Here is a 27,216-nt window from a genome sequence, read left to right on the forward strand (position 1 = left end):
GGGGTTATAAAATAGCTCTACAATTTTTGCAGTCACCTATTTTCACCATGTAGGATATTACCATTACCCTAATCCAAAACAAACTATCATAAGCTATACTATTGACATGTATAGCTTTGCCCCAAGTCCTTGTGTTCCTTTCCCTCCAAATAGCACAAATTGAATTTAAATATGGACAATGAGTTCATAAGTTGACTAAGAATATGACTTATAAAACATGTTATATATACATATATTAATATGACTAAGAATTATAAGATTTAAGAGGAAATAATATTACCCGTTAAGAAATGAGTCACCCATTTGCTGATTTTGAAAATTTAATTTAATAGTCTTATATCTAATATTTTATCATTTTCTTTATGCGGACATAACAATTTCTACTTATATAAAATATAATTGGAAGAGAAAACATATCAGCTCAGTATTATGTAATTAAAATTATTAGTCATGTAAGAATCATTTTAGTTGGCATAATAGTGTTGTTAATGTTGTCTTGCATACACCTGGACTAAGTTCCAGCAATCCGAGTTGGGATCTTTCTACCTACAATCACAAAGATAAAGGTGGGCGGTTTGGAAAGCCTCCAATGCTAAAGTCAGAACTTCATCTATGAGAATTATAAGAGAATAATAGTTTTAGAGAGTTCTTCAAACCTAAAGCATGGCTTTTATACGAGGTTTTGGAATAACATTTCATATCCTGTGTCAGGGGTCAGCGTCACGCTCACAGTAGCTCCAGTCATGGCCTTTAATACGGCGTGGCGTATGAGGTGGCACCATTAATGCGGTGAAGCTCCCTAGATGGCATCTTAACGGTAGGTTAGGTAATCGATGCAGTCACTTTTGGTTCTCCATTCACTTGTCGGCGTAAATCTTTTAATGTTTAGGTGTCACAGGTGGACATCAAGGTCGGCGCGTCACGTTTGTCCCATGGTATCATGGGTGATGCATCCTCTTTCTGTTAACACAGTTTGTGGGCCGAACTCTTTTGGTGATTCCTAAGTTATAGGAGGGCGTGATCTAGGCCGAAATGGGCTTTAACGTCTTGCCCAGGTCCAACCCAATGGGTCGAGAGGGATATATCCCTTCCAATTGTATTACGATGTGAATACCGAATATCCGTGATACGAGAATACTTAAATAATCACTCTCCAAGAAGAGGTAGTAATAGATTATTTTACTTTTATAAGGATGCATTGAAGTAGGTTCTTAATATTCATTGAAAATAAATCTTCAAGGCTTCTAATAATATGACTCAAAGTCAAATACAGACACTAAATTCATAAGAGTTATATCTCGCACTAATTAAAATTCATGATTGATAATAATCTTTATATCCGGCAGACGATCATTATGCATCTGTCAAAACTTTTATTCCATATAAAATAACGCAAGCAATGTGTGTACAGAAAGAGTCAACCAATAAAACATCATTATGGTTAGGATGTTAAGGAAATGATGAAAAAGAAACACTCACTAATTAGTAGGGCAACGAAGGCAAAGGCACTGGATTTGCTCATTCAGTAATTGATGTATAATTTAACTCGAGAACAGCAAACGACAAGAACCAGGCTCTATGTTTTGACCATAAACAGTGGAAAATTGGGTCGAAAATCGAAATATATACAATTTCTCAATCATTTTTAGCTTATACTATGATTTGGGGATGCGGGTTCAATTAATATATATAAATAAATGAAAATTTTCACTTATCATTCATTTTTTTCACGATTTATTATTTTTATATTTTTATTTAAACACAGATATTTAGACATAAATTTTAAATAAAATTATAAAAATAATAAATTACATATTAACGTATTGTATAGAGATAAAAAAAAAAAAAAAGCATTTATTATTCAAATAAATAAAGTTGGATGAATTTGAGGGATATTAAGAAGGGTAATTAAGCAATTTGGGGTAATGTAAGTGGGAGTAATGATGGTGGGGACGGACAAGTCATTGGGGAAGGGAGATTCTAGACGAGGGGTAGAGTTGGCATTTCAGGGGGTGCCCCTTGGACTTGAGAGCTTAAAGACCCATTTATCGTCATAATTGTCACTCTTCTGCGCTCATCATCACGCTCGGCGCCACGCCTCGATCATACAAAACCGGCACACACTCCAAATGGACGTAGGCATTTATTTGCCCGCATGGTCCGATTTAAATCTTTAAAGTTTCTATACGAATATTAAAATCTACAGTATTTATAGAAATCTAAATAGATATTTTGAAATGTTTTTGTATTTGTTTTTCTCTTGTTTCACAAGTCACGAAAGGTTTCCTAGGGTTGTCAATAGTGTCAATGCCCGGTGGATTATAAGGTAAATGATTAATTTATAACTCTTTTATAACATCATATTAAATAAATAGTAATTTTATAAAAAATAATTATTCTATTATAAAGTTAGTATGTAAAGTACATCATCCACATTACCTAAAAATAGCTGCTACAGACACAAACGCATGAGTGTGCCACGTCTCCCTATGTCTCAGCCCGTCTCCACCCCTTCATGTCGCCGCCATGGTAGTTGGGGACCACGCAGAAGCCGCCGACAGTCCAAGCAGCACCGTCTCATTCACGGCAGCGCCTCTCCCATGCGAGTCCCCTCCCCTCCTCCCCCTTTCCCTCTCTGTCTCCGCCCATCTCCACCATTATCGTCGACGCCATGGTGGTCGGGGACCAACTCAAGGCCAACGGTCCAAGCGACACCATCCAGCTAGGGGATGGGAGCTCCAGTGCACGGTAGCCCACGCAGCTTGCCTTGCACGGGAGCTCTCATCCCCCCGCCGGACGATGCCGCTTGAACTGCCGGCAGATTCTGCCGACCCTGAGGTGGTCCCCGACCACCATGTGGAGACGGGCAAAGACAGAGAGGGAAAGGGGGAGGAGGGGAAGGGGAAGGGAATCGCACGGGTGGGAAAAAAAAAAGTAAGGAAAAAAAAATGAGGAAACGTGGCACACTCACAATGTGCCACATCAGTGTGTGGGATCCCTTTGTGCCTGTAGTGTTTTTCTTACTTAAATAATAATATTTTATTTATAATATTTAAATTTTAAAATTTATCTTTCAAATTAAATTATATCATATAAGCAATGTGTGGAATAGAGACCTTAAAATATCAATATTTGTGGTAAAAGGTAGATATTTTACTCTTAACATCGTGTTTCGTACACATTTGGGTCGGATTCCAGCAACTTGAGTCTTGGTCCTTGCACCTACACACTTAAGAAAACACAAAGAGTGGGGGGTCTTGGTGGAGGCCGAAGAGTCTCCAATGCTTAAGTTAGTATATCTCCTTAATAGTTTGTGCGAGAGTTTAGAAAAATCATAAAGAGTTCTTCGTACTTGAGGTCGGCTTTTATACTAGGTTTATGGGTGGGGATAACTCATACCTTGCCTTAATAAGTTCATGTTACTTCAATTTTTCACTTAGTCAAAATCTTTTAATGCGGCATGACTCCTAGGAAGGCGCTATTAATGAGGTGTAGAGTCTGGGGAGTAGCGTAATTAATACGGCGATGCTCCCTGACTCACTTTATCCTATGGGTTTTCATTGTTGAGCCCATTCATACCTATTGTTACGAGATCGAGGGTTCCCCGCATCTCTCGCCTACCTACCTAATCAAGTTTCCGATGGCTGGATGTCATTGGGGGTGTCAGGGCGACAAGTCTCATCTGTCTTTACCCTCCGTTTTGCATATGTGAATGTAGCTTCATAGGTTGGTTTTGCTCATGGGCTGAGAACTTTATAAGGTTGTTGGGCTTGATCAAGCTCTCTCTCCTCCTCCCCCAAAAATCCCTCATGAACTCGCTATACGAACCAATAAGGAGGGAAAATCCCCTTACAATATCATTACTTTTTTTTATAAAAACCTAAGTTTTCATCCTCCAATATTGTTGTAAACACAATATTATGTTTTTCATTTAAACAATATATGTAGAGATGCGTTTGGATGCTGAGATGCGTTCAAGTGATTTAAGTTGATATGTAAATAGTATTTTAGGAATCTCATTGAAATGTATTTGAACATAAATAAGTTGATATATGTATTTGAATGTATGAAATAAGTTTTTTTTTTTAAATATTAAAATAATAATAAAAATAAATTAACATTATCTTTACATCCAAACATAACTTGAAATCTCGAAATGAAATAAGAGCGTAAACGCGTAGAAGTTTTCAAAATGGTACTACGAAGTCAATACAAGACCACGAGAATAGAACGAACGACTCAAAATATGCCACAACTCTTCCGACAGTTGTATTATAAAGGGGTGCAAAGAAAGGGTCTCGATTTATTAATTGAAAGTTCACGAGTTGAGGGTGAGGAAGACCGAACATGCAACGACTACGTACGTACGATGAGACTTCAGCAACTTTGAAGTTTGAAGTTCCGGCGGAAGGGGGGGGGGTTGGGTCCACCATTGGTGGGTGGAGTTGAGGGCCCACTAAGATCACTATAGAATAGCAGGCGGAATAATTAAGAAGGTAGAGCAAGCACAACTGCGCTGCTTTAATTATTTGATATAGATGTCTTATGATAATAACTCCGCAGATGGTATCATTTCTTTTTTGTAGTCCACATAATTTACCAACTTTATCATTTTGAGGTCTAGTTTTTAGAATAAAATATTAAAATAGTTGGGTTTGATTTTATATAATAAAATATTATTATTAAAAATGAATAGTACATTTTAAAATATGAAAAAACACTCTCAAACACTATAGTTTATATTTTAAGTCTATATTATTTAACTATTCTAATACAGATCATTCAAATCATATTTTTTTTAAATTCCAAATTTCTTCAATGCCAGTGCTCTTGCCTTACCTGCTTTTTTGTTCTTTTTAAAAACTCTATACTCGAGAAAGATTACTGTTGAAGAGGATTATGAAATTGTCTACAAAACTCTCAATTTCAAGCGTAACAATGTTTGCGAACGAGATTAAATTAGAAATTTATAAATAGTAGTGAAATAATTTTTAAATAATAATAAAAATAATTGAGTTATGATATTTTATGAGATTTTAAAAAATAGAGAGAAAAAATTAAATAAAAATATTATAACGTTAAAATATTATTAAAATATAATTTTTGTTTTAGAATTTAAAAAAGGTGAATTGTTTTTTGTATTGTGTTTGAAAGTTTGGAAAGCTATAATGATGATTAGCTAATAATTAAATGAAAAAAAGTTAAAAATTTGAAATTGAAAAGTGTTTGTATTTAAATAATATTTAGAAAAGAAATAAGATGAGATAAGATGGAATGATTTCATCTCATCCCATCTTTCAAACAAGCCCTAAGTATAATTATAGGCATTCTAAGGAAGATAAATCATTTTTACAATTTTAGGGTGCTTAAATTTTTCGCATTCTTTTTTTTTTAAAATGGATAAATTTATGACCTATATAAAAAAATTATTTTTTAATGATAGACCTTGCCTTTTTTTAAAAGAAATATGCGAGATTTGTACACTCTAAAATTATATCTAGCATTATTTTTTAAAGAAACATTTTGAATGATTTTAAATAGTACAAATTCAAGTGCGCATGAATCAATAGAGAGAACTGAACTCTTGTCTCAAAGATGTATTTCTGGTTAGCTTGCTTCATAAATTTCCTAATATTCTTCAATGAAAATGATTCAATTGTTCAACAATTTATTTGCATTTGTCTATAACCTAATTTAAAGTATTTGCTTTAAAGATAAAAGAATAATACAATCAACAAAGTTGAAGAAAACCCATTGGTCGAGGTCGTCTTGATCTACCCCTTTTTTTTTTTTTTTTTTTTTTTGCCTAATATCAATAGCAAATAAATTATCTATAATATCACCAATCAGGCTATATTACTCTCAGGCACATATTGATTTACAGATGGATGCCAAATCAAGTATGGGGGGAGGGACAAAAAAGCATAAAATATAGCCGTTTAGTTCTTGTTAGATTACTCAGGGGGGAATGATTAATTTTATATAGCTGCAAATACGCTTTAAATTTTATAACTTCAATTATTAAGTATTTAAACTTTTTCGATTTATATCTATGAATGAATCGCATTAATGTGTGTATGTATATATGTATATATAGACATATATATATAGAGAGAGAGGACTACTATAGCCACACAAAAATTACACAAAATCAATCCCGCAAGCTGACATGATTTCATGTAATCCGTTATATATATTTTACAATAAAAATAAATTTACAATCTGACAAATCACGTAAAACCGCTTCAGTTTGTGAGATTACTTTTGTGTAATCTATTTGTAGCTAAAGTATTTCTCATATATATATATATATATATATATGCTACAATTGGATACACTTGCACATCTAGAGCCTTGTGAGTGATTAGCAATATGTTTAGATAATGAGATAAAATAAGAATTATGTAAATAGTAGTTAAATAATTTATGAATAGTAATAAAATAGTTTACATTAAGAGGCTTTATTGGATTTTGAAAAATGATGGAGAAAAAAGTTTAATAAAAATATTATAAAATTATAATAATTAGATAATAATTAGATAAAAAAGTTAAATATTAGAAATTGAAAAATATTTTATATTTAAGTAATATTTAAAAATGAAATTATAAAAAATTTAGAGATGAGATGTCATTTATTACATGGCCTAAGTAATTTATTACATCATTAATGCACATGACCACTCTTATTACACGCCATATTTGGACTTGGTTGAAAATTGGATAGGGGTTTTAGCCGAATATGATTTAAGGAGTGTCCACGCGGATTAATTTAACCATAATTCAAAATGGAATAATTACATTTGTTGAATAATCAAGTGGCGGGTTGAGCAATTACTGATCACAACTCTCCACTAATTGAAGTTTTTTACTCATCTCCTTTGTAATTAAGCTTTTAGTGCATGTGTAAAGAAGAAAAACAATGAACATCTTCTATCTCTTCAGCCATTTCTAAAACTTTTCGTTGTATGTTCTTGAATATGAAGCGTAAAGATCGATCATTGAAGAGATTCTACTAACTTTTTAAATGAATATCTGAGCAATTTTTGCATATTAAACATAAATTATAAGACGAATAAACGATCAGTCTTGTCGTCAATATTCAATTTTAAACCTAGTAAAATTCCATGTATTATTTTTGAGAGATTTAAATGCATAGAAGAATATCCATAACATGCAAAGAACAAGGTCTTACAAGATGATCATGCACCTAGAAGTGTGAACCCAATCGATCAGGATTTGAGAACGTGGATCTATGAGATGTTGGGATTCACATGCATATAATATAGATGCAGTGCATATGATATACAGAGCAGAAAACATGCTTGAATCTTAACCAAGATCACCAAGACATGATCAACTCATCATCATGTGAAATTGATTAAAGCCAAGCTGACCTGCCGGGTGGAGCTTTCTTTAATTCTCACACATTCATCACGCCCGCCCATTGATTGTTTGAGCAGCCGCGCGCGGGTCCCATTATTAATTGTGGAATATGTCACATACTTGGAATTATTCTATTATTATACATATAGCTAGGTAGAATTAAATCATGCGTGGAGCATGCACCAGACGTACTACAAACATATATAGATAGATAGCTTTCCCAGATGATCAGCGTGCAGCTCCTGGAATCATGATTCTTAATTACGTTTACCGCATTAATTTTAATTATTAAGCTTCGAATTAATTGGTCATCTCTTACCACCAGTTTGATCCTTCATTTTGTCTTTCACACTAAGACAAAAGAGAATGATATTTACAGTTGTGAAGTAAGCAAGCGTTGCATAATTTTTTTTAAAAAAAAAATTAGTAAGTACATGAACCATACAAAAAAAATTAATTTTTTAATTGTAAACCTCACTATTTTTTAAAAATATTATGCGGCGTTTGTATACTTCACGACTGTATATAACATTACTCATTTTCAAGTAGTATATAACTTGTTAAGATAATTATAAATGATTAAATTTACCTCTTCACATCAATTTTTAAAATAAATAATAATTTTATATAGTATCAGAATAGACGTTCTATGTTGGGCGTACTTATTAAATAAGATTATAAGAGTGTGACTCATGCATAAATGAGAGTATTAAGCTTTTAAGATAAATGAGAATTTCACAATACTCAAATAAACACCATGATTGGTATGAGTTGTTTGAAGTTTTTCCCACCATTATCAGGGTCCTGTAGTGAGTACTGAGTAGTCTCTTACTAGGATTAGGAGATAGATTGAGCTTAATAGGCAAAACATTTTTCTTGCGGCAAAGCTAACCGATTTCATTAACATAAATTAATGCATACATAACTAAAACAAAGAAAAGGAAAAATGAAAAGAAAAATCTATATGGGAGAATGAAACATTAATAATTTAATAATAATGCTAGATATAGTCGTGCAGTGCATAAACGTCTCACAATTCTTTTGAAAGAGTATGGTTTATTATTAAAAAATTAAATTTTTTTCTTATGAATCATGTATTTACTTACTTTTTTTTAAAAAGATTATAAGACGTTTGTGCATTCTACGACTTCAAATATTATTTCTCATAATTTAATGTGGGTTCAGAGCTACGATGGCCATATTTAAAACATGTGGCTTTTATCTTTCTTTATTTTTAAAATAAGAAATGACAAAATGTAACACAATGATAGTTGATATTTGGGTGAATAGAAAATGTGAGAAAAAGTACAAGAAAATGTGGTCAAATTCGAGGATGACCTTACCTCCAAAAGAAGAAGAGATAAACTAAAAAATAGTTTGTATTAAGATTCTCGATAATTTACAAGTGCGTCCAACACCCCTACAAATACTAATTTGCTCCTACTAACTAGTGGCGCCGAGGCCAACTTAACCAAATAGTAATATAAAAAAACCGCTCATATAATCCTAACAATTATAAATGGGTCATGATCCAAATCAACACTAACATATAAGTAAAAGAGAAGGTCATAGACCACACTTAGGACCTGTTTGAATAATGAGATGATATGAGATGATTCGTAAATAGTAATAAAATTATTAATTAAAATTAAGTGAAATGAGATGAGATTTTTATATCCAAATGGACCCTTAACCGTCGTTGAGTCTAACTCTTGAAATCTTATTACCCCACCAAAGCCCCTGTGGCTCCGGCCTTTTACTGTCATTGTGACACAAGTGTGGCACAAAATCATGGGAAGGGAGCACATAAAACAAATACGAAAGGCATTTTCTTTTCTTTTGATAGGAGCTTTTAATTATTGCTAATTGTTATGACTAAATATAAAATTGTCTATCTAATCTCTCTTATTATTAAAAAAAATGGTTAGTAAATTGTTAGAAATGTCACACCAACACCAATGGCAGTTCAACACGTGTCATTTAACAAGATTTGTATGTATCCTTTGACAAACCATGTGTGCATCACGTGTATAAGATATTAGAGAAACTTAAAATAATGTTAAAGAAAATAATTAAAAAGGCAAAAAGCCGAAGATGAAGGTGAAGAAATCTTTAGGAAAAAGTATGCACATTTCAGGGGTCACGTTGGGCCAACCATTGGATTGAGTTTATCAAAGAGAAATGATATATATCAGTCGTTATTTATTTATATTTTATATTTAATAATTTTTTTATAAGGTGTGAATATATTTTTTATAAAATATGAGGATATTTTTTATAAAATATAAGATGTAAAGTGAATAATAACTGATGAAAAAAATTTTTATTCATAAAACGTGGTGAATAATGGTTAGGATCTCTTCCATTTTATATGTATATGGAGTATGGTTTTAAATATTTCTGTAGTTCTTTTGATTATTACGAACAAAATATAGTGTTTGAGGGCAAACCCACCATGAACGTTCAAACACTAATTGTTCTAATTGCTTATCACGAATACCATGAAGAATAATTCTATTTAAAAATCTTTACACCACAAAATATTTACGTAATATAATTTAATTTATATTACGTAGATATTTCTGGAGTATGGTTTTAAATATTGAGTTTACCAAAGAGAAATGATATGTATCAGTCATTATTTTATATTTTATATTTAATAATTTTTTTATAGGGTGTGAATATATTTTTTATAAAATATGAGGATATTTTTTTATAAAATATAAGATGTAAAGTGAATAAAACTGATGAAAAGAATTTTATTCATAAAACGTGGTGAATAATGGTTAGGATCTCTTCCATTTTATATGTATATGGAGTATGGTTTTAAATATTTCTGTAGTTTTTTTTATTATTACGAACAAAATATAGTGTTTGAGGGCAAACCCACCATGAACGTTCAAACACCAATTGTTCTAATTGCTTATCACGAATACCATGAAAAATAATTCTATTTAAAAATCTTTACACCACAAAATATCTACGTAATATAATTTAATTCAAAAGATAAATTTCATTGATGTAACACATTATAGTATGCCCTGGCCCTCGACCTTTTGCGGCAAAGAAATTAACACAACCCAAAGTCGAGAGTGCTTTTTTATAAGCACATGCTAATTGCTAGCGAAAATAAGTCTCGTTTGGATACAGAAACAGTTTTATCTCATCTCATCTTATCATTACATATTTTTCAAATTTTCACACAAAATATAATAAATAATTCAACTTTTTCAAATTTTAAAATAATAATAATATTAAAAAATAATATTTTAACAATATTTTATTTAATTTTCATCTAAAATCATCTTATCTTATCTCACAATCTAAATGGGGCCTAAGTTTGGCATCTAAAGAAGATATGGGCTCGATTAGATTCAAACGGGAGATGTTTTAAAGTTTGAAATACCCTTGCATGTAGTTCTTTGTGAGGATGAAGTAGTGTATTTAACTGCATTTTCGGTAATCTCTTGTAATTTTTATTATCTTTACACAAAAATAAAAACTCAAAGCTGCATGCTATATTACTAAGTCTCCCCTTGAAAAAAAAAAGAGGAGGGAAGTACAAATGCTAAATACACTTATGAATTGTGTAAATGTCACACACGCCTTTTGAAAAGGAATGGGTCCATTATTAAAAACAATATCATATTTACTCGTTTTTTTCAAAAAGAATGTGCGACGTTTGTGCATTCTATGATTGCAAATATCATTTCTAATTTGTAAGCGATGCATGCACTAACTAGAGATGATAAGCTGATCTAGTACCTCCGCCACCGTAAACGCCTGCATGCTTTTGGTGATTAGGAGAGACCCGATGGTTGTTGGTCTGTTCCTGATCTTGGTGTCTGTTGGCACCATGCTTTGCGATGGAAGTTTTCTTCTCTTTTGCTGTCATCTCAATGGCGCTGATCTTTATCAATTCCTCCAATACTTCTTCCATGGATGGACGATGTTTGGGGTCTGATGCCAGACATTTTAGTATTAGTTGCGCTGCTTGGAATGCAGCTTCAAGTGGGTAATATTCGCATAGCTTTGTGTCCATTATTTTCTTGAGTTTCCTCTTCTCGGAGAGAGACGGTCTAGTCCATTCCACCAAGCTCGACAAACCATTGGCTCTATGTGGGTCGAGAGCCCGCTCGCCTGTAAGCATTTCCAGCAACACCACTCCAAATCCGTACACATCACTCTTCACGTACAAATGACCTGTTGAGTAGTGTGACGTGTTAGAAATTAAGTGGTTCGTCTGGATAGAAAAACGATTTATTTCATATAAAATATAATAAATAATTTAATTTTTTTAAAATTTTAAAATAATAATAATATTAAAAAATAATATTCTAACAATATTTTATTCAATTTTTAATTTTCATTTAAAATCATCTCATCTCATCTCACTATTTAAATAACCTAAATGATTTGAATTTGTTTTTATTTAGAATAATTCTACATACAATCATAGAGTGTACAAATGTCATACAGTCATTTTAAAAAATAGTAGAGTTTACTATTAAAAAATTAATTTTTTACATGTAAATTCCGTATTTATTTATTTTTTTAAAATAATTATATGTTACTTGTATACTCATAACTGTAACTATTATTTTTATTTTATTTATTAGATTATGTAGGTAGCTGATATCAACTTGAAATTCCATCTCAAAATTGTAGTTTTTTTGTACGTTAAAAATTGAGCTTTTTTGTACGACAAGATTGGAAGACTAAGGGCAGGTTTGGGATGAAATGAGGTACAAAATTCTCATATCATCTCATCTCATCATTACACATTTTTTAAATTTTCATATAAAATATAATAAGCAATTTAACTTTTTCAAATCTCAATACAATAATAATACTAAAATATAATATTTTAAATATTAAAACAAAATATAAAATTTTCATCTTATTCCCAAACCTGCCCTAATAGAAAGTCAACTTATTTTTTCACTTAAAGTAATATTGTTCGTTCATTTTTAAAACAGGATATATTAAAAATGGAAACTGCTACACCCCCAGAAGATTTCTACCGAAAGGTAATTTTTTTTTTTCAATCATTTTTTTAAACACTTAAAATATTTTTAAAAATATAAAAAATCATAAATTCAATTAAAAAAACTTTCTTAATCATTAAATAAAAAAATTTTAAAAATAAAATACAATTCGGTAGAAATTTTCGGTAAAAAAATTGTGCGAATAGTATTTTCCATTAAAGATATAAGCCAAATGCTAAAAATTGATACGTTCACTCATTAAAGATATATTAAAATCTATATAATTTTTTCATCACGAGCACATCAGGTCAGTGATTAATTCTTATTACAACTCTGATTTAAGTTGAATGTGCAACGTGTTAGTCCTCACCCCTCGAGGGAGTTTTGGGTCTACACTTAGAGGAGAATTTATTAAAATTACAATTCTTATCATATAGTTATAATTTTAGGATAAAAAAAACAATTTATTAATTGATTACTATGTAAGAAGATATTATTTAAAAGAAAAATTATATTTATCATCCACACACCACACATCAACATGTGATTTATCATTTTTATCCTTATATTTAAATACACATATTTACACATCAATATGTATGTGTTTAAATAGAATGATAAAAATAATAAATCATATGTTGGTGTGTTGTGCAGAAGATGATAAGTAAAATTTTTCTATTTAAAATAGACTCTAGAAAATTATATATATATATTATATTTAGATTCAAAATCTAGAGCCTATAATCTGAAAAATAAAAGAAATAATTTGTGTCAGATAAAAATTATAGATAATCTAATCATTATTAGCTATAGATCAAGAAGAAAAATCTTTTTTTTTTTTTTTTGAAAGTATTATTCTACTGAAAAATCAGAATTACTATTACCGGTTGCAATGTATTCGGGAGCTGCATAGCCGTAAGTGCCCATGACACGCGTTGTCACGTGCGAGTAGCCACTAGCTGGGCCCAACTTCGCCAGCCCAAAATCTGAAAGCTTTGCATTATAGTCCTGAAAATAAGAAATTCGAAGCAAATTAGTAAAAGTAATGATGATCTTAGAAAATTAAAGCCCCCTTCTCTCTCTCTCTCTCTCTCTGTTCAAGTCACAAGCTGGAAAGCTCACTCACCCCATCCAGCAATATATTCGAAGTCTTGAAATCTCGGTAGATTACTGACTTCTCTGTTGTGTGCAGGAAAAAAAGCCCTTGAGCTGCTCCTATTGCTATTTTTAGCCTCGTCTCCCATGTAAGTGGTTCTGGAGCTCCTGTAACACAAATGCAAACAGATGGATCTTAAGATCATGTTTGCAATCCGACATATATGACACATCTTTTTCACTGTTGACATGTCATTGCTGATGTAGCATGCCATGTCAGCAATTCTTACTTACTTTTGAAAAGATGGTTTTCCAAGCTTCCCTTCTGCATGTATTCATAGACAAGAAGGTATTGTTTATCTTCCCAACAATAACCCAGGAGCTTAACTAGATTGGGATGAGAGAACTTCCCCAAGAATTTCACCTCAGCCTGCATACCCACAAGTACAGGGAATCAAATTCGATCATCAGCACCATCAACAGATTATGTTTTGATTCAAATCCCCAAATTGTCACTCTTGCTTTTGCTTTTGCTTTGCATTGAAATTTGAACCCCCCACCCAGCAAGCAAATTAACCCCAAAAGAAAAAGCTTTAGGCAATTGGGAAAATGCACTTTTGGGATTTCAAGGTCTAATGTAGAGCATCAAAATTCCTAAGCTGATTCAACACAAACACATGGAAAGTTCCCAAAAGAAAGAAATAAAAATCTTTTTTATGGAAAAACAAATGGCGGCATATTGTTTGTGAAAATCAGGGGACTATTTCTAATTCATAACCCACAAATTTCTATCGTCCCTTCATTGTCCGCACAAGCAAATGCCATTGAAAATATAAAAATAAATAAATAGATATAAAATTTATATAAAAAAATTAATTTTTTAATAAAAAATAATTTTTTTTTTTAAATTATACGATGCTTACCATCCATGGTCGTTAACTATACGTAACTTTACTCAATTATAAAACCAAGCCAGGTCAAATGTTTCAAAGAATCAGTCAAGCTTTAACTACCCAAGAAAACATCAAAAAGTTCCAAATGGGAATTTCACAAATACAGAAGAATCTGTCCTGGTGGGCTTCCCAATAATTATTAGTTGGGATGGAAAGAAATTAGAAAAAGAAATAATGAATTTATATGAACGCTCGAAGCCACTTCTTTTGAATGGCCACAACTCTAGGAATAAATAGAAATTAGACAGTGTGGTACTTTTTATTCAATTTCCGAGTCAATGGTATTGAAACAGGAAACGCAGACGATTAAACTTACCAGCCATTCTTGCAACCCTTGGCCCTGGGGGCCACTGTCGGGCTTCGATTTCTTTACGGCAACGGCTAGTCCGACGCCGACCTTGGACGGCGCGTACGTGTTTTCGTCGACCCAACCCTTGAAAACCCTTCCAAACCCTCCCTCGCCTAGCACCGTATCCGGTCTGAAATTTCGTGTTGCACTCTTCAGCTCGTCCAGAGTGTACACTTTCAGATTGGGCGTTATGACCCTTCCGGCGGCATGAGCGGTTTCACCCAAGGTTCTTTCCACGACGACGTTGCTGCTTTGCGTCGCATTGCTGTTGCTTGGTGTCGTACCACTTTGTTTGCCAATATTTTTTGATGTTTCTGCATCATGGAAAAAACCATGCCTTAAATTAATAACAAAGTTACTTTAAAAAGCTACCTGGAATATATATAATAACTTCTGAAACAACAAAATAGACACGGCAGACGGCCTAGAGATCAGAGAAAGAAAAACACGAGCTAAGCCCGACCTTGATCAGTTTGCTTTGATAATCTTTGACTTGGGTTTTCTTGGCAACCCTAGAGAAAGCCAGGAATCCAAGAGAAGATAGAAGGAAGGATGAAGGAGAAAGCTAGCTAGGGATAATAGGTTGGTTCACAGGGATAAGGATACGTACCAGCTGGGGTTGAGAATTTGGTGGTGCTTGGAGTACTACTGTGGTTGTTTACCGGAGTTCCACAGCAGTTTCCCATGACGATTACTCTGTCTTTTTTGGGGCTCCAAGTCTATCTCAATGCAGAGATATATATGTTTTTATGTACCGTGGTTTCCAAGTTGGTTCGGGTTCCCCCAAAGAAGGAGCGAAGAAGGAACCAAGCCGACAGAAAACTAGTGTAGAGACTTGGACCTTCTCATTATTGGATCACCTCTCCCTCTCTCTCTCTCTCTCTCTCTCGTCGTTTACTATTATTCCCACCGCGTGCTGCTATCCCAACTTATCTTAACAATTTTTTAAAATTTTAATACAAAATATAATAAATAATTTAATCTTTTTAAATTTTAAAATAATATTAATATTTTAATAATATTTTATCAGCAAACCTCCATAATTTAAACCATTATCAAGAGAGCAAACCTATATAAAAGAAAAAAAATTCTCTATCTCTCTCTCTTTTTTAATTTATTTTTTATATTCTTTTATCTAAAACCAATTTTCCGCACACTTATTTTTTTAAATGAATTAATTTGAAATTTCATAAAAAAATTATTTTAAAGGCAGACTGTTTTTTTAATAAAAAGAATACGTAAAATTTACGCATCTTAAAATTATTAAATAATAAAAAAGTCTGATAAATTAATTTATCATTTTATTTTTTAGATTTGACAATTTTATCAATCAAATCTCTCCGTTAATTAATTTTCTGTTACAACTAATTTAAATACTAAAGTTTTTACTCTTTTTATTTTTTAAATAAGTCTTGACTCTTTAAATGAATCTTAGAACTACGCTTCAATTATTATATTTGAAAAATATTCTATGATTTTAAATTATTTTACTTTTTTTAATATTTTTGTTTTTATAAACCTATAAAACTTAGAGCACTCTTATTGGATTAGCTAAAAGTTAAATCTAATGAATATTTAGTTATTAAAGAGTAAAATATGGCTTACATTGGATTAGTTAAATTCTAAATATTTAGAATTTAACTACAGTGACTTTCAAAAGTTTTTTTAAATTTGAAGATTACTGTACATACATCAAATACATATTTTATTAATTATTTCTCTCTCTCTTTCTTTTTATCACATATTTTATCACAATTAATATATTAATTTGACTTAGTGATATATTAATTTAATAAGAATATGATTATTAATTAACATATAATAAGTAGAATAATAAAATATGATAAAATTAAATAAATTAATAATTAAAAAAATTAAATATTTTTAAAATTATTAAATATTCATTAACATATAATGAATAAATGTATAATATAATGTAGAAATTTAATGTGAATAATCAAAATAAAATTTATCTTATATTATTTTATTATTATATAATAAAAAAATAGCTATTCCAATGTAGAGATTTATGTAAATGGAATAGTCAAAAGTTAAATTTTTTTTTATATTTATCAAAATTATCTTTTAACTTTAATTAATCCAATGAGAATGTTTTGTGAATATTTCAGTAAAGTTTGGTAGGTCATGCATGCATGCTTGCATTTATTGGTCTGTGACCTAATTACCTGAATATTTTTCATTGATTTGTATTTAGTGATGGATTGCCAATATTGTTTAAATAAATAGATATATTAAGCCTTAACGAGATTAAAAAGAAAAAAAAACTTATAAATTAACGTAATTTATACATAATGCATGCGTCATATTAGGTCATCAAGTTATAAATTAATTTTTTATTTTTTATAGGCATAATATATTTCTCAAATAAAAGAGATTCTAATATTCAACGCGCAATTAAGGCAAAATATGAAAAAGGGAAGGAGGACTTCTTATAATACATACATGTGTGTATATATATATATATATATAATATAAAGTGTGAACATGGAGAGCCAAGGTCTCTGTCAATTTCCCATTAATGGTTGGTTTCCATTTTCCATGCACGTCCTGTCAACAAGTAAGGATTTGTTTGGGTACTTCGTATTTTAGAATTTTATAATAAATAGTAATAAAATAATTTAAATTAATATATTTTATTAGATTTTAAAAAACAAGAAATAAAATATTGAATAAAAATATTATAAAATTAAAAAATTATTTGAATATAACTTTTTAATATAATTTTTATTTTAAAAGTTTGAAAAAGTTGTGTTGGTTTTTGTACTTTATTTTAAAAGATAAAAAAATTAAAAATTAAAAAATATTTTAAATTAAAATAATATTTAAAAATAAAATTATGAAAACTTTTAGAATTTCTCATCACGTGAGGATTGACACTTCAATAATTAAGTCGATTTATTTCATTAATAGATAGTCAAAATGTGGAAGATAACCTTTTTTTTAAAGCGCCTCTTTTAATTATGACCCATGAATGCCGAACACATGGCGGGCTTGGAGCCATTTGATCTAGACACATCGAGTTAATGGAACTCATTGATTAATTTTAGTCCAAACTTTGAGACATTTGATATTACTAGTAAGTAGTATACAACTTTTATTTAGAAAATAAGGGTACGAGGGAGGATGGATAAAGATAGTTACAATCCTCTTATTATTCTTTTATTATTTTATAGAGTATTTTAATTTTTTAATTTTTTATTATTTTTTTTAAAATATTTTTTTTAACATCCTTAATCATTAATAAAAAAAAATTTAAAAATATATAACTATATTAATAGTCAATTTCTTAATTATTAAGTAAAAGAAAACAATAATAATAAATTAAAAAAATAAAATAAATAGTAAATGAGTGATAAAAAGTAGAAAGCCTATTATTATCTTGGGCGAGGGATATCTATAACTTCTGTTGTTGGATGTTTGAACGTGAGATTGTCTAAAAATGTAAGAGAAATGTTTTAATCATAAAAATATTTCATTAAAATAAATTTATAAATTTACGTCAATTGATATGAAATTTTATATTATAAAAATTTTTATATTATAAAATAGATTTAATCGTATCATATAAAAATATATCTATTTATAAATTTAATTTTATAAAATCTCTTTTATATGTGAAAAGATAGATCCACGTTTAAGTGGAAGAAACTTCTGAGATATTGAGTAGGATTGGTATTTGAGAATAAATAAATAGAAAATGATTTATACACAAAAAGTCGTTGCCAAAAAAGCAGCCACATTAGAAATGTGATTAAATTAGTAGACCCAGGCCAGCTGTTGTCATTCCTTGAAGCTGTACATTTGCTGGAATGCATAATTTTCCAGATAGCTGACGATATCATCTTCTATATTGTATAATATATTGCATAATAATATTATAAAATAAAAATATTTTTTTAAAATATTTTATAAAAATACATCTTATTTAAAATATAATTATAAAAAATATTATGTGTAAATCATTTTTTTCTGATCGAAGATCTCGTCTAATCTCTTTGCAGGCCAAACAGTATTTTCCCATTATCTAAACAAAATTAACAAATAAATAAGACCATAACAATACAACATTCCGAAGGGCCGTGGCCGACTAATATAACATTTTATTTTTAAATCATTTGACATCATTTATCGCTAAAAAAATTCTAATATCGTCAATCTAAAATACCTTGGCTAAGAAAACAAAAGAGGATAAAAAACAATCTAAAGACACATTTTTAAGATTCTTTTAAAGAAGAGTTTTGTTACGTACAAATAAGTTTGCATATCAATCTGCATATTAATATTATTGTCTTTATATTTTAAATTCAAATTAGTATTGTTTTCAATAAAATATACTTTTTGATCAATCATATTGAATATGTATACGTACTAGTGCGTAAAATTGATTACAATTAGATTTTTACTTTAAAGAATAAAGTCATGTGAATAATGTTATGTACAATCATAGATTGTGTAAGTATTACGTTTTTTTTTTTGAAAAAAAATGAGATTTATTATTAAAAAATTATTATTTTTATGTGAATTCTATATTTATTTTTATTTTTTTCTAAAAAAAGAGTGCTCGATATTTACGGATTCTATGAGCAAAAATAAAATAGTGGCATTTGTCCTTTTTATGTGGTAAACTACCCAGAATAAGTGTTGCCGCCCTAAGATTTCCCTCGTCCTTAAAATGCCACAAGCAACCTGTGTTCAGCCAACACACGGAACAAAATCTATTGTCTCATAGGGAAGTGAGGACAAACTTTAAAGATGGAAACTATGGGCAGGAAGTACTCTTGGAACAACCAAACCTCTAGCCTCTAGGGGAAAAAAACAAAAAAAAGAATATCAAAAGAAAAGAGAAATGATAGTTATAATCGTGAGTGTATAAATATTATATAATCATTTTAAAAAAATAAATAAATATAAGACCCATATTAAAAGAAAATTAATTTTTTAATGGTAGATCACACTCTTTTTCAAAATAATTGTACGACTTTTGCGCACTCTACGACTATATGTAACATTACTCGAGACAAAATGGGTTGAATTCTCTAAATATCTTCCTGTCTAAATAAAAAAGTATTATTTGAAAATAATTTATATGGAAGTATTAGATGCGGTTTGGATAGTGAGATGAGATGAAATAATTTGATATGAAAGTTAAATAAAATATTATTAATATATTATTTTTTAATATTATTACTTCTAATATTTAAAAAAATTGAATTGTTTATTATATTTTGTGTGAGAATATGATAAAATTGTAATGATTAAATGAGACGAGACACTTTCACTATTCAAATAAAGTCTGACTACATACTTTCACCTAATCAATACGTGATTTGTCATTTTTGACATTTTATCAGAATGCTTAAATGTTTGTGTATTTAAATAAAATGGCAAATCACATATTAGGAAGAGATGCATTATGTAAGGCTTATTTGTATCATTTCTCTTTAAAGTAATTATTATTTAAATAATTCACATAAAAAATCATTTAAAATGTGAACGGAAGATAACAAATAACATTGCTTTCATTTAGTTCTTGGAAACATAGTTCTTTCCTTTGAGTTCCCTTCATTACATTTGCAACAACGAAATGCCTCAAGATAAAATTCTCTCTTTTTTACGACATATGATATGATGCTTCTTTTTTCCTATACATGGTATACTCAAAGAATCTGGACAATAGCTGATGAGCTCAAAGCTTAAGGATGAACCTATATTGGTTCCAGCAAACAATATAAGATTATAGGTTCATCCAATCTTTTCCTCTGATCATCCATAGCTAAGCACGACAGCGCCAATTCGAGGTCGAAAACAAGCATTTGGCAGCCCCCGGCCTTCCTCTTTACTTACTTTCATATAATATCAAAGAATCTACAGTGTAATTGCTCTTGACGAAAAGGAGAACCCCCTTTATGAGATGACCTTATTTTCCTCCTCCTGTTGAACTCTTCTCTTTCTCTTGTAAGTCAGCCACTCATAAGCACCTAACCATTTTTAATGATTTCAAAAGAAAAAACAAAAAGAAGAAGACAAAACCTGCAAGAACACATGGTGAAGCACACATATCAGGATGCAGATTCCATAATCTTATCTACTTAGTATCAGAGAAGGAAATAAATTGACACATGTACTTAAAACGAGTTCATAAATGAGTTTTATTTGCATGATAATACCAAATTCATGTGAATATGATTTGCAAAGATAGATACGTGTGGCAACTCTTTGCCACCCCAAAAGTAAATCTCAGAATAGAATGCCATTTAGATACTAAATTAAGGGCACTTGGGCCCCTGCCTAGATCTCAGTTTTCTCAAAAATGATTAAGGAAACCTAGTCATTAGAGTGTCATTTTGATGCTAAACATACATGCCCCACACAAGGGTAAGGCTACTTTGTGCAGTGACTCCAATGATTACTGCCCACATTCATAACAGAGGCACTGTATAACTGGAATCACTCGAGTGCCCACCCCCCCTCTTCTTTCTTCCAGAAACAGCACACAACCTAGTGATTGGTGTCCTATTACCAAAGAAGACCTAACATAGTGAGTCAAAAGGTAGCTAATATAAGACTATAGAGACATTGAACCGCACAGATCTAAACCATAAATGAAATGCTGCATAAGCATGCTTCATGGCGGTTAAAAAGCATACACAGAAGATTTAATGGAATGCTAGATTCACTTGTTTGGTTTATAATTACCAGGGAAACAAAGATGCTAAATGAAGATAAAGAAAAGCTAAAATACTTGCCAAAGATTTACATAAGGTATATTTTATGTTGATGATGATCATATGAATGAATGAATGAACATGTAACAAAAAGGCCAATGACCCTTGGGCCAGTTGGCCGCTTCACTTGCCCAAGTATGGAAATTGCAGGACATCCAAAGCTCGAACCCCCTAGGAGGTTTCATTTCCCAGTTGCCTAAAAAAATGTAACAAAAAGATGACTCCTAGCATGAATATGATTATTGGACTTTAAAATAAAACAATGGAAATCAATAGCTTCTTCTGGAATTTATGGGGGTGGGAGCAGCAGAGTAGTTGCAGTATCTCTGCAATCAATGGGAGGAGCTTCCTACTACATGCTCTGGTAAACAGCACACATAAGCATTTTTAGTTCCTCTTTTCTTACTAGGGGTGATGACCGACGCCTTCAGCAAGGTTTTTGGGCAAAACAGATGCCGACCGACGTCTGAAAAAATGGAGGACCAACCGACCGTAACCGGTCGATGGGGAGGAGGAAAACCGGCCGGCGGTTCACTGGCGGTTCTTGGTTGGTGTTCAGTTCCCCTACAACGAGCTTCTTCTGAGAGAATAGAGAGAGAGTTGTGGAGGAGTGAAATTCAATCGGGGAAGAAGATGACTCCATCTTGAAACGACGCCGTTCCACTTAAGTTTAAGTGGAACGGCGTCGTTTCATACATATTTTTTTTCATAAATTTTGAATAAAACGACACTTGTCGTTTCCATTATGTTTTGACAGTTTTGTATACTTATAGGTGTAAAACGACACAGTTTAAGTGGAACGGCGTCATTTTGATTAAGGTATATTAAAAAAAAAAACAGTTTTATTTTATCAGCCGGTTCAGCGGTCCAACCCAGCTTCAAACTGAGACCACCACTGAACGTCAGTTCCTTCAAATTTCCACCGCATGCCAGCCGGCCGGTTCCTGACGCGGCCGGTCGGTTCCCATCAGTGGCGGTCGGTTTCTATTCACCCCTATTTCTTACAACATCTTGAAATTTTCAAATCCAATAGTGAGTGAGTTGGTGCCTTACAGTATCAAATAATTTCAGCAGCTTCTGCCCTCCGATGTTTAAACAGAAGTCGCACTTCTTCGATAATCCGATTCACGGGAAAAGATATCACTGTCTTGTTTTGAGGATGATCGAGGCAGGGAACTATGGATTCGGCTATTATGGACTTCATAACTGTTACTCTGAGAGGACAAGTACTCAAGCGCTACAACAACATCACCAATAAGAGGGCGGAAAGTTGGCTGCTCTTGAAGACACATTGCAGTAATGGCAATTGCATGATGCAAACATCGAACAGGGAAGCGCCCTTGCAATAAAGGATCAACTAATTGGGTGAATTTCCTTCGGTCCCTCAAAAATGGACGAGACTGCAATGCAAAAAGTGTAAATATTACAGAAACAAAAATACAAGGTTATAGAAAAGAGTCACCAAAAACAATAGCTTTGTACTTTATGGGATACACAACTCCTAAGGCAGCAAGTGCATATTTATCATCACAGAATAACACAATTGGACCCCAACCACCCAACTCATTCATAGAGTCTAGCAGTAAATATCGATCTACCTAGAGCAAAGATCAAATTATACACGCTTAATAATTCTTGCACATGAACTTATAAAGATAATGGGAAATGGGGGGGGGATTATAAGACTGACATGCTACAGGGGAAAAGAGAGAAAGTTAACACACCCAGGCAATTAGGTTCTGCTCTCCCTGCTTCTTACTGCAGTCTATTGCCCTCCGGCCAGTGATCAACTCCAAGAGAACCACACCAAAGCTATATATATCAGATTTAAGGGTCAACTTGCCACTCATTGCATACTCTGGGGCACAGTAACCATACGTTCCCATCACTCTGGTTGAAACATGAGTATTGTCACCAACAGGTCCCAGTTTAGCAAGCCCAAAATCCGAGAGCTTCGGATTGAAATCGTTGTCCAGCAAGATATTTGCAGATTTTAAGTCACGGTAAATAACAGGGGGATTGGCTTTGCAGTGGAGATGCTCAAGCCCCAGAGCTGCACCAACAGCAACTTTTATTCTAGTATTCCAACTCAGTGGCTCTTTCTTAGGTTCCAGATCTGAATACAGAAAAGGAATAATCAGTTCCTTCAATCAGAGTAATTAATATAAGGTGCCACCACACATGAACCAGGTTGCCAGTTGTGAAGTTAGCATTTCAAAAACCACACGCCCACCCAGATAGATTTTCCAGTTTTAAAAACTTTGCAGTCTATAAGTAGATTTAACAAGAAAGAAAAAAAAACAAATAAGCTACATGACAGTAAGCTGCAATCCTCAAGGTTGTCGAAAAACAAATCCTGTTCGATTGCTAACATTGATCCTTCTGTAGAGCCTTTTTTAAAGAAGAGCTCATGGCAATTAAGGAATGAAAGTTTCCAAGATTGTCCAGAATCAAAATTTCCAGTAAAAGAAATAATGTCAAGTGCTGAACAACAAAGCAATAAAAGCATGCTTAATTATATATACAAAAAATCTCATTCTCTGGCTCTATATACTTGAAAAAAGTACAGGAAAACAAAGCCCTCACACTTTTTGATGCGGAGGATGTTCAACTCCAGAAAAACTGTGATTTCACTTCTCACTTATCTGGAGTTCCATCTAGTTGCAACTACTAATGTTGGTTGATTAACTTCGTTATTCTAGTATTATTTCTTACTTGATTTTCTCTATCTCCTAGATTATCTAATAAATAGGTATCTATTTATAATGTTGATGCACTCCATTGGAAAAGAAATGAATGAATTTGATTTCTATTTAAACTTCTTTGAGACGAGGCTTCTCTTTCTTTTCTTTTGGTGGTGATATTCAATCAAGTTTCATTGTCGAAAAGGCACCCTCCTAGTCAGGGTTGTCTCTTGTATATACTGGGCTAGGCCTATTCTTGGAGTAATATAATTTGTTTACTTATCAAAAAAAAGTTTCATTGTTGAACAGTGAGACTCTAGCTTAACACCCCTAGGTTATTTAGGGAGACGCCATTCAACGTGGAATTCATTCATCTATTTATCTTGACCTGCGCATCTTATTGCTTAAAGTTAAGTGCTAAGGTGGAGCTTTTCATCCAACCTATGTTTTAGAAGTTAAAGGTACTAAATATAGGGTGCACAAACATAAAGTAAAAGAATCAATTAGAAAGTGTAATAGATGCATATCTAACATACCAAAGAGATGATCTTCCAAGCTACCCATTGGCATATACTCATAGACCAACAGCCTCTGATCCCCATCAGTGCAATACCCAATCAAAGTGACAAGCTTAGAATGGTGTAACAAGCTTAACATGAGAACCTCCACAAGGAATTCCTTAAATCCCTGGACGCCATCATGATCAAGTTGTTTAATCGCAACAACCTGCACATGTAAACCAAGTGGTTAATGACAAATACAAGAAAGCAACTCAACTCACACCCATATTAAAAAATGCAGCCGGATGGCTGATAACAAATTTATTTCCATCAAAGGAAATTTTCACTTAAATAACATACTTTCCATATGTTCTGAGATTCACAACCCAGCAATTAATAATAGTCTACCTATCAATTTAACAAAGGCTACATTTGAATGCGAGAAAAGAGCTATATAATTTGAAAGAGAGTGTATTTCACCCAACTGTGTCATATTCCTTACTTTGAGCAAATAAGGTTCTTAACATTAAAAATAGGTGCTCTTCGTATCCTACCCAAGCAATTTAAACTAAATATTAAAACCCATTTCCCCTAAATTCTTATATTTCCGTGCAAGCAAATGCAAATTCCATAATATCCCGATAATAACACACATGTTGTAAACAGAAACAGAGCTTGCCTCGCCCGTCTCAAGGCGGCCCTTGTAAACCCTTCCAAAACCCCCTTCCCCTATCAGATTCACCTCCCTAAAACCTCTTGTGGCTGCTGCTAGCTCAAGAAACGTAAAACTGCGCGCCCCACTGCATCTCGTGCTGTTGCCCTCAGTATCCTTCAAAGTCGCCTTCCCTTTCCCATTCACTGAAATGTTAAACACCCGAATCAACTCCCAACATTCTCACGATTTAACTTGAAAAGAAAAACCCAAATTCCAAACAAGCGCTGTGGATCGGATTCCCTTACCGTTATCGTCTGAGTCCTTTCCCCTCCCACTACCTGCATATCCATATCCCAGAAAAAAATACATTTAGCAAATTGTTTCTGTTAAATATAATTCAATAGAATACAATAAAATCAAATTTATTAATAAAACTAGTCTGAATGAAGCATGGAAATTCCAATCTTTAGCTACACAGATACACACGCAGACCTGCGGAATCAGCTGATTGCCGAGAACCGGATCGTGTGCCATTCTCAATTTCAATCCTGCGCTCACCATTTCCTCCAGGACTGAAGCAAGAAAAACAAACCATTCTCTCTCTCCCCCTTCCCCTTCCCCTTCCCCTTCTCTCTCTAATGCACACAGAAACCAGTAAAAGAAAATGCTGAAATCAACGGTGAACCACCACCTGAAACAAATTTGTCACCCCAATCACCCATCTCAAATTCCCAGAACAAAACGAGCTTTGAGAGGGGGTGGGGAGATCAAGAAGCCCCTCTACCAAATAAAAATAATAGTATTTAAAAAATTAGCCAATAAATCCAAGACCAAAGTAAAATATCATTCAAAAATAGAACAAAAACAAAGCACGGACAGACAGACAAAAAGAGCAAATAAATTTTACGAAAATAAAACTACCCAAAAAGAAAGTCCTAGAACCGTCCGCTTGGCAAATGACGTTATAGGAAAACGGGAAAAGAAAACACGGAGAAAAAACGAAACTAAAATTACGCGGACAAGGCAAAAAGAAAATGTGTTTAGTTTCTTGCGGCAAAATTTACAGAAAGAGAAACACAGATAGACAGAGAAATAGAGCGGCACAGTTAGCGGCGACTGTAATAATAGCTGGATTTTATCCTTTGGTTTATGCCTCTCTCTCTCTCTCTCCTCTTTTGCTTTCGGAAAATGTGGACCTGAATATTTGTATATTTTTATAATTTTTTTTTTTTTTTTTAAGTGCTGAATTCCTTTGGTTGCCTTCTCTGCTCGTGTGATTATAATTACCAGCCAGCATCGATGTTTATGCGTAATTATTGACCGGTCGCTCTTGCCGTTCCGCTCACTCTGATATCTTTCTGGCCGTTCCCTTTCCTATCCCTTTGATTATCTTTCTGCTGCATTTAAACGTTACGGTCCCCTGCTGGCAGGGGAGATTACAGTTTTGACCTCGGTCGTGAGCTGTTTCTTACTAGGTTTGACATTGACATTTCGGATCTAAACCGAACTGACTCAGCTTTATGCGACGGACTTGGATCCGATTATTGTTTTGTTGTCAACGGCTTCGATTTGCGTGATGTCCTGGTTCCTTCCCGCCTATAATACTTTGGCGGCTGACCTCGTAAAATGACAGAATTGAGAATTTAAACCCAAGAGCCACGTAACGTTCGACGACCACTCGCTTTTACCTTCTTGGCTCGTTTAGACACCTACATATCTGTATGCGTTTTATATTTTATAAATTTAAATCTTTAATTTTTTTTTATTAAATCAATACTTAATTATTATAATTTTATCAAATTTTTCAACAAAATATAAAATATAATATAAAATCTTAAAATCTTAAAATAAAAATAATGCAAA

The 27,216-nt window shown here is 32.3% G+C and overlaps 2 protein-coding genes across 2 annotated transcripts; both read right to left on the minus strand.

Annotated features, from left to right (window-relative positions):
• Positions 1 to 10,830: 10,830 nt before the first annotated feature.
• On the minus strand, positions 10,831 to 15,539 carry LOC108982208 (probable serine/threonine-protein kinase PIX13). The gene is made up of 6 exons (XM_018953518.2): positions 15,379 to 15,539; positions 14,736 to 15,082; positions 13,761 to 13,896; positions 13,498 to 13,634; positions 13,256 to 13,379; positions 10,831 to 11,586 (listed from the first exon to the last, which is right to left on the minus strand). The coding sequence occupies exons 1-6, from the start codon at positions 15,452 to 15,454 to the stop codon at positions 11,123 to 11,125; spliced, it is 1,284 nt and encodes a 427-aa protein (XP_018809063.1). The 5' UTR covers positions 15,455 to 15,539; the 3' UTR covers positions 10,831 to 11,122.
• A 4,740-nt stretch (positions 15,540 to 20,279) lies between these two features.
• On the minus strand, positions 20,280 to 26,539 carry LOC108982201 (probable serine/threonine-protein kinase PBL21). The gene is made up of 7 exons (XM_018953507.2): positions 25,846 to 26,539; positions 25,659 to 25,691; positions 25,378 to 25,556; positions 24,735 to 24,924; positions 23,239 to 23,630; positions 22,568 to 22,914; positions 20,280 to 20,819 (listed from the first exon to the last, which is right to left on the minus strand). Exons 1-6 carry the CDS (start codon positions 25,946 to 25,948, stop codon positions 22,606 to 22,608), a joined length of 1,206 nt encoding a protein of 401 aa, XP_018809052.1. The 5' UTR covers positions 25,949 to 26,539; the 3' UTR covers positions 20,280 to 20,819; positions 22,568 to 22,605.
• Positions 26,540 to 27,216: the final 677 nt, after the last annotated feature.

The sequence above is a fragment of the Juglans regia genome, chromosome 8 (genome assembly GCF_001411555.2).
Source record: "Juglans regia cultivar Chandler chromosome 8, Walnut 2.0, whole genome shotgun sequence".
Taxonomy (NCBI): domain Eukaryota; kingdom Viridiplantae; phylum Streptophyta; class Magnoliopsida; order Fagales; family Juglandaceae; genus Juglans; species Juglans regia.

Excerpts from the sequence above, each read along its gene's own strand:
- LOC108982208 (XM_018953518.2), bottom strand. The coding sequence starts at position 15,454 with ATGGGAAACTGCTGTGGAACTCCGGTAAACAACCACAGTAGTACTCCA. Across the intron at positions 15,083-15,378 it reads CAAATTCTCAACCCCAGCTG|AAACATCAAAAAATATTGGC; the intron begins GTACGTATCCTT and ends TCCATGATGCAG. Across the intron at positions 13,897-14,735 it reads AAGGGTTGCAAGAATGGCTG|GCTGAGGTGAAATTCTTGGG; the intron begins GTAAGTTTAATC and ends GTGGGTATGCAG.
- LOC108982201 (XM_018953507.2), bottom strand. The coding sequence starts at position 25,948 with ATGGTTTGTTTTTCTTGCTTCAGTCCTGGAGGAAATGGTGAGCGCAGG. Across the intron at positions 25,692-25,845 it reads GCAATCAGCTGATTCCGCAG|GTAGTGGGAGGGGAAAGGAC; the intron begins GTCTGCGTGTGT and ends ATGGATATGCAG. Across the intron at positions 22,915-23,238 it reads AGCAGAACCTAATTGCCTGG|TCTCGTCCATTTTTGAGGGA; the intron begins GTGTGTTAACTT and ends TTTGCATTGCAG.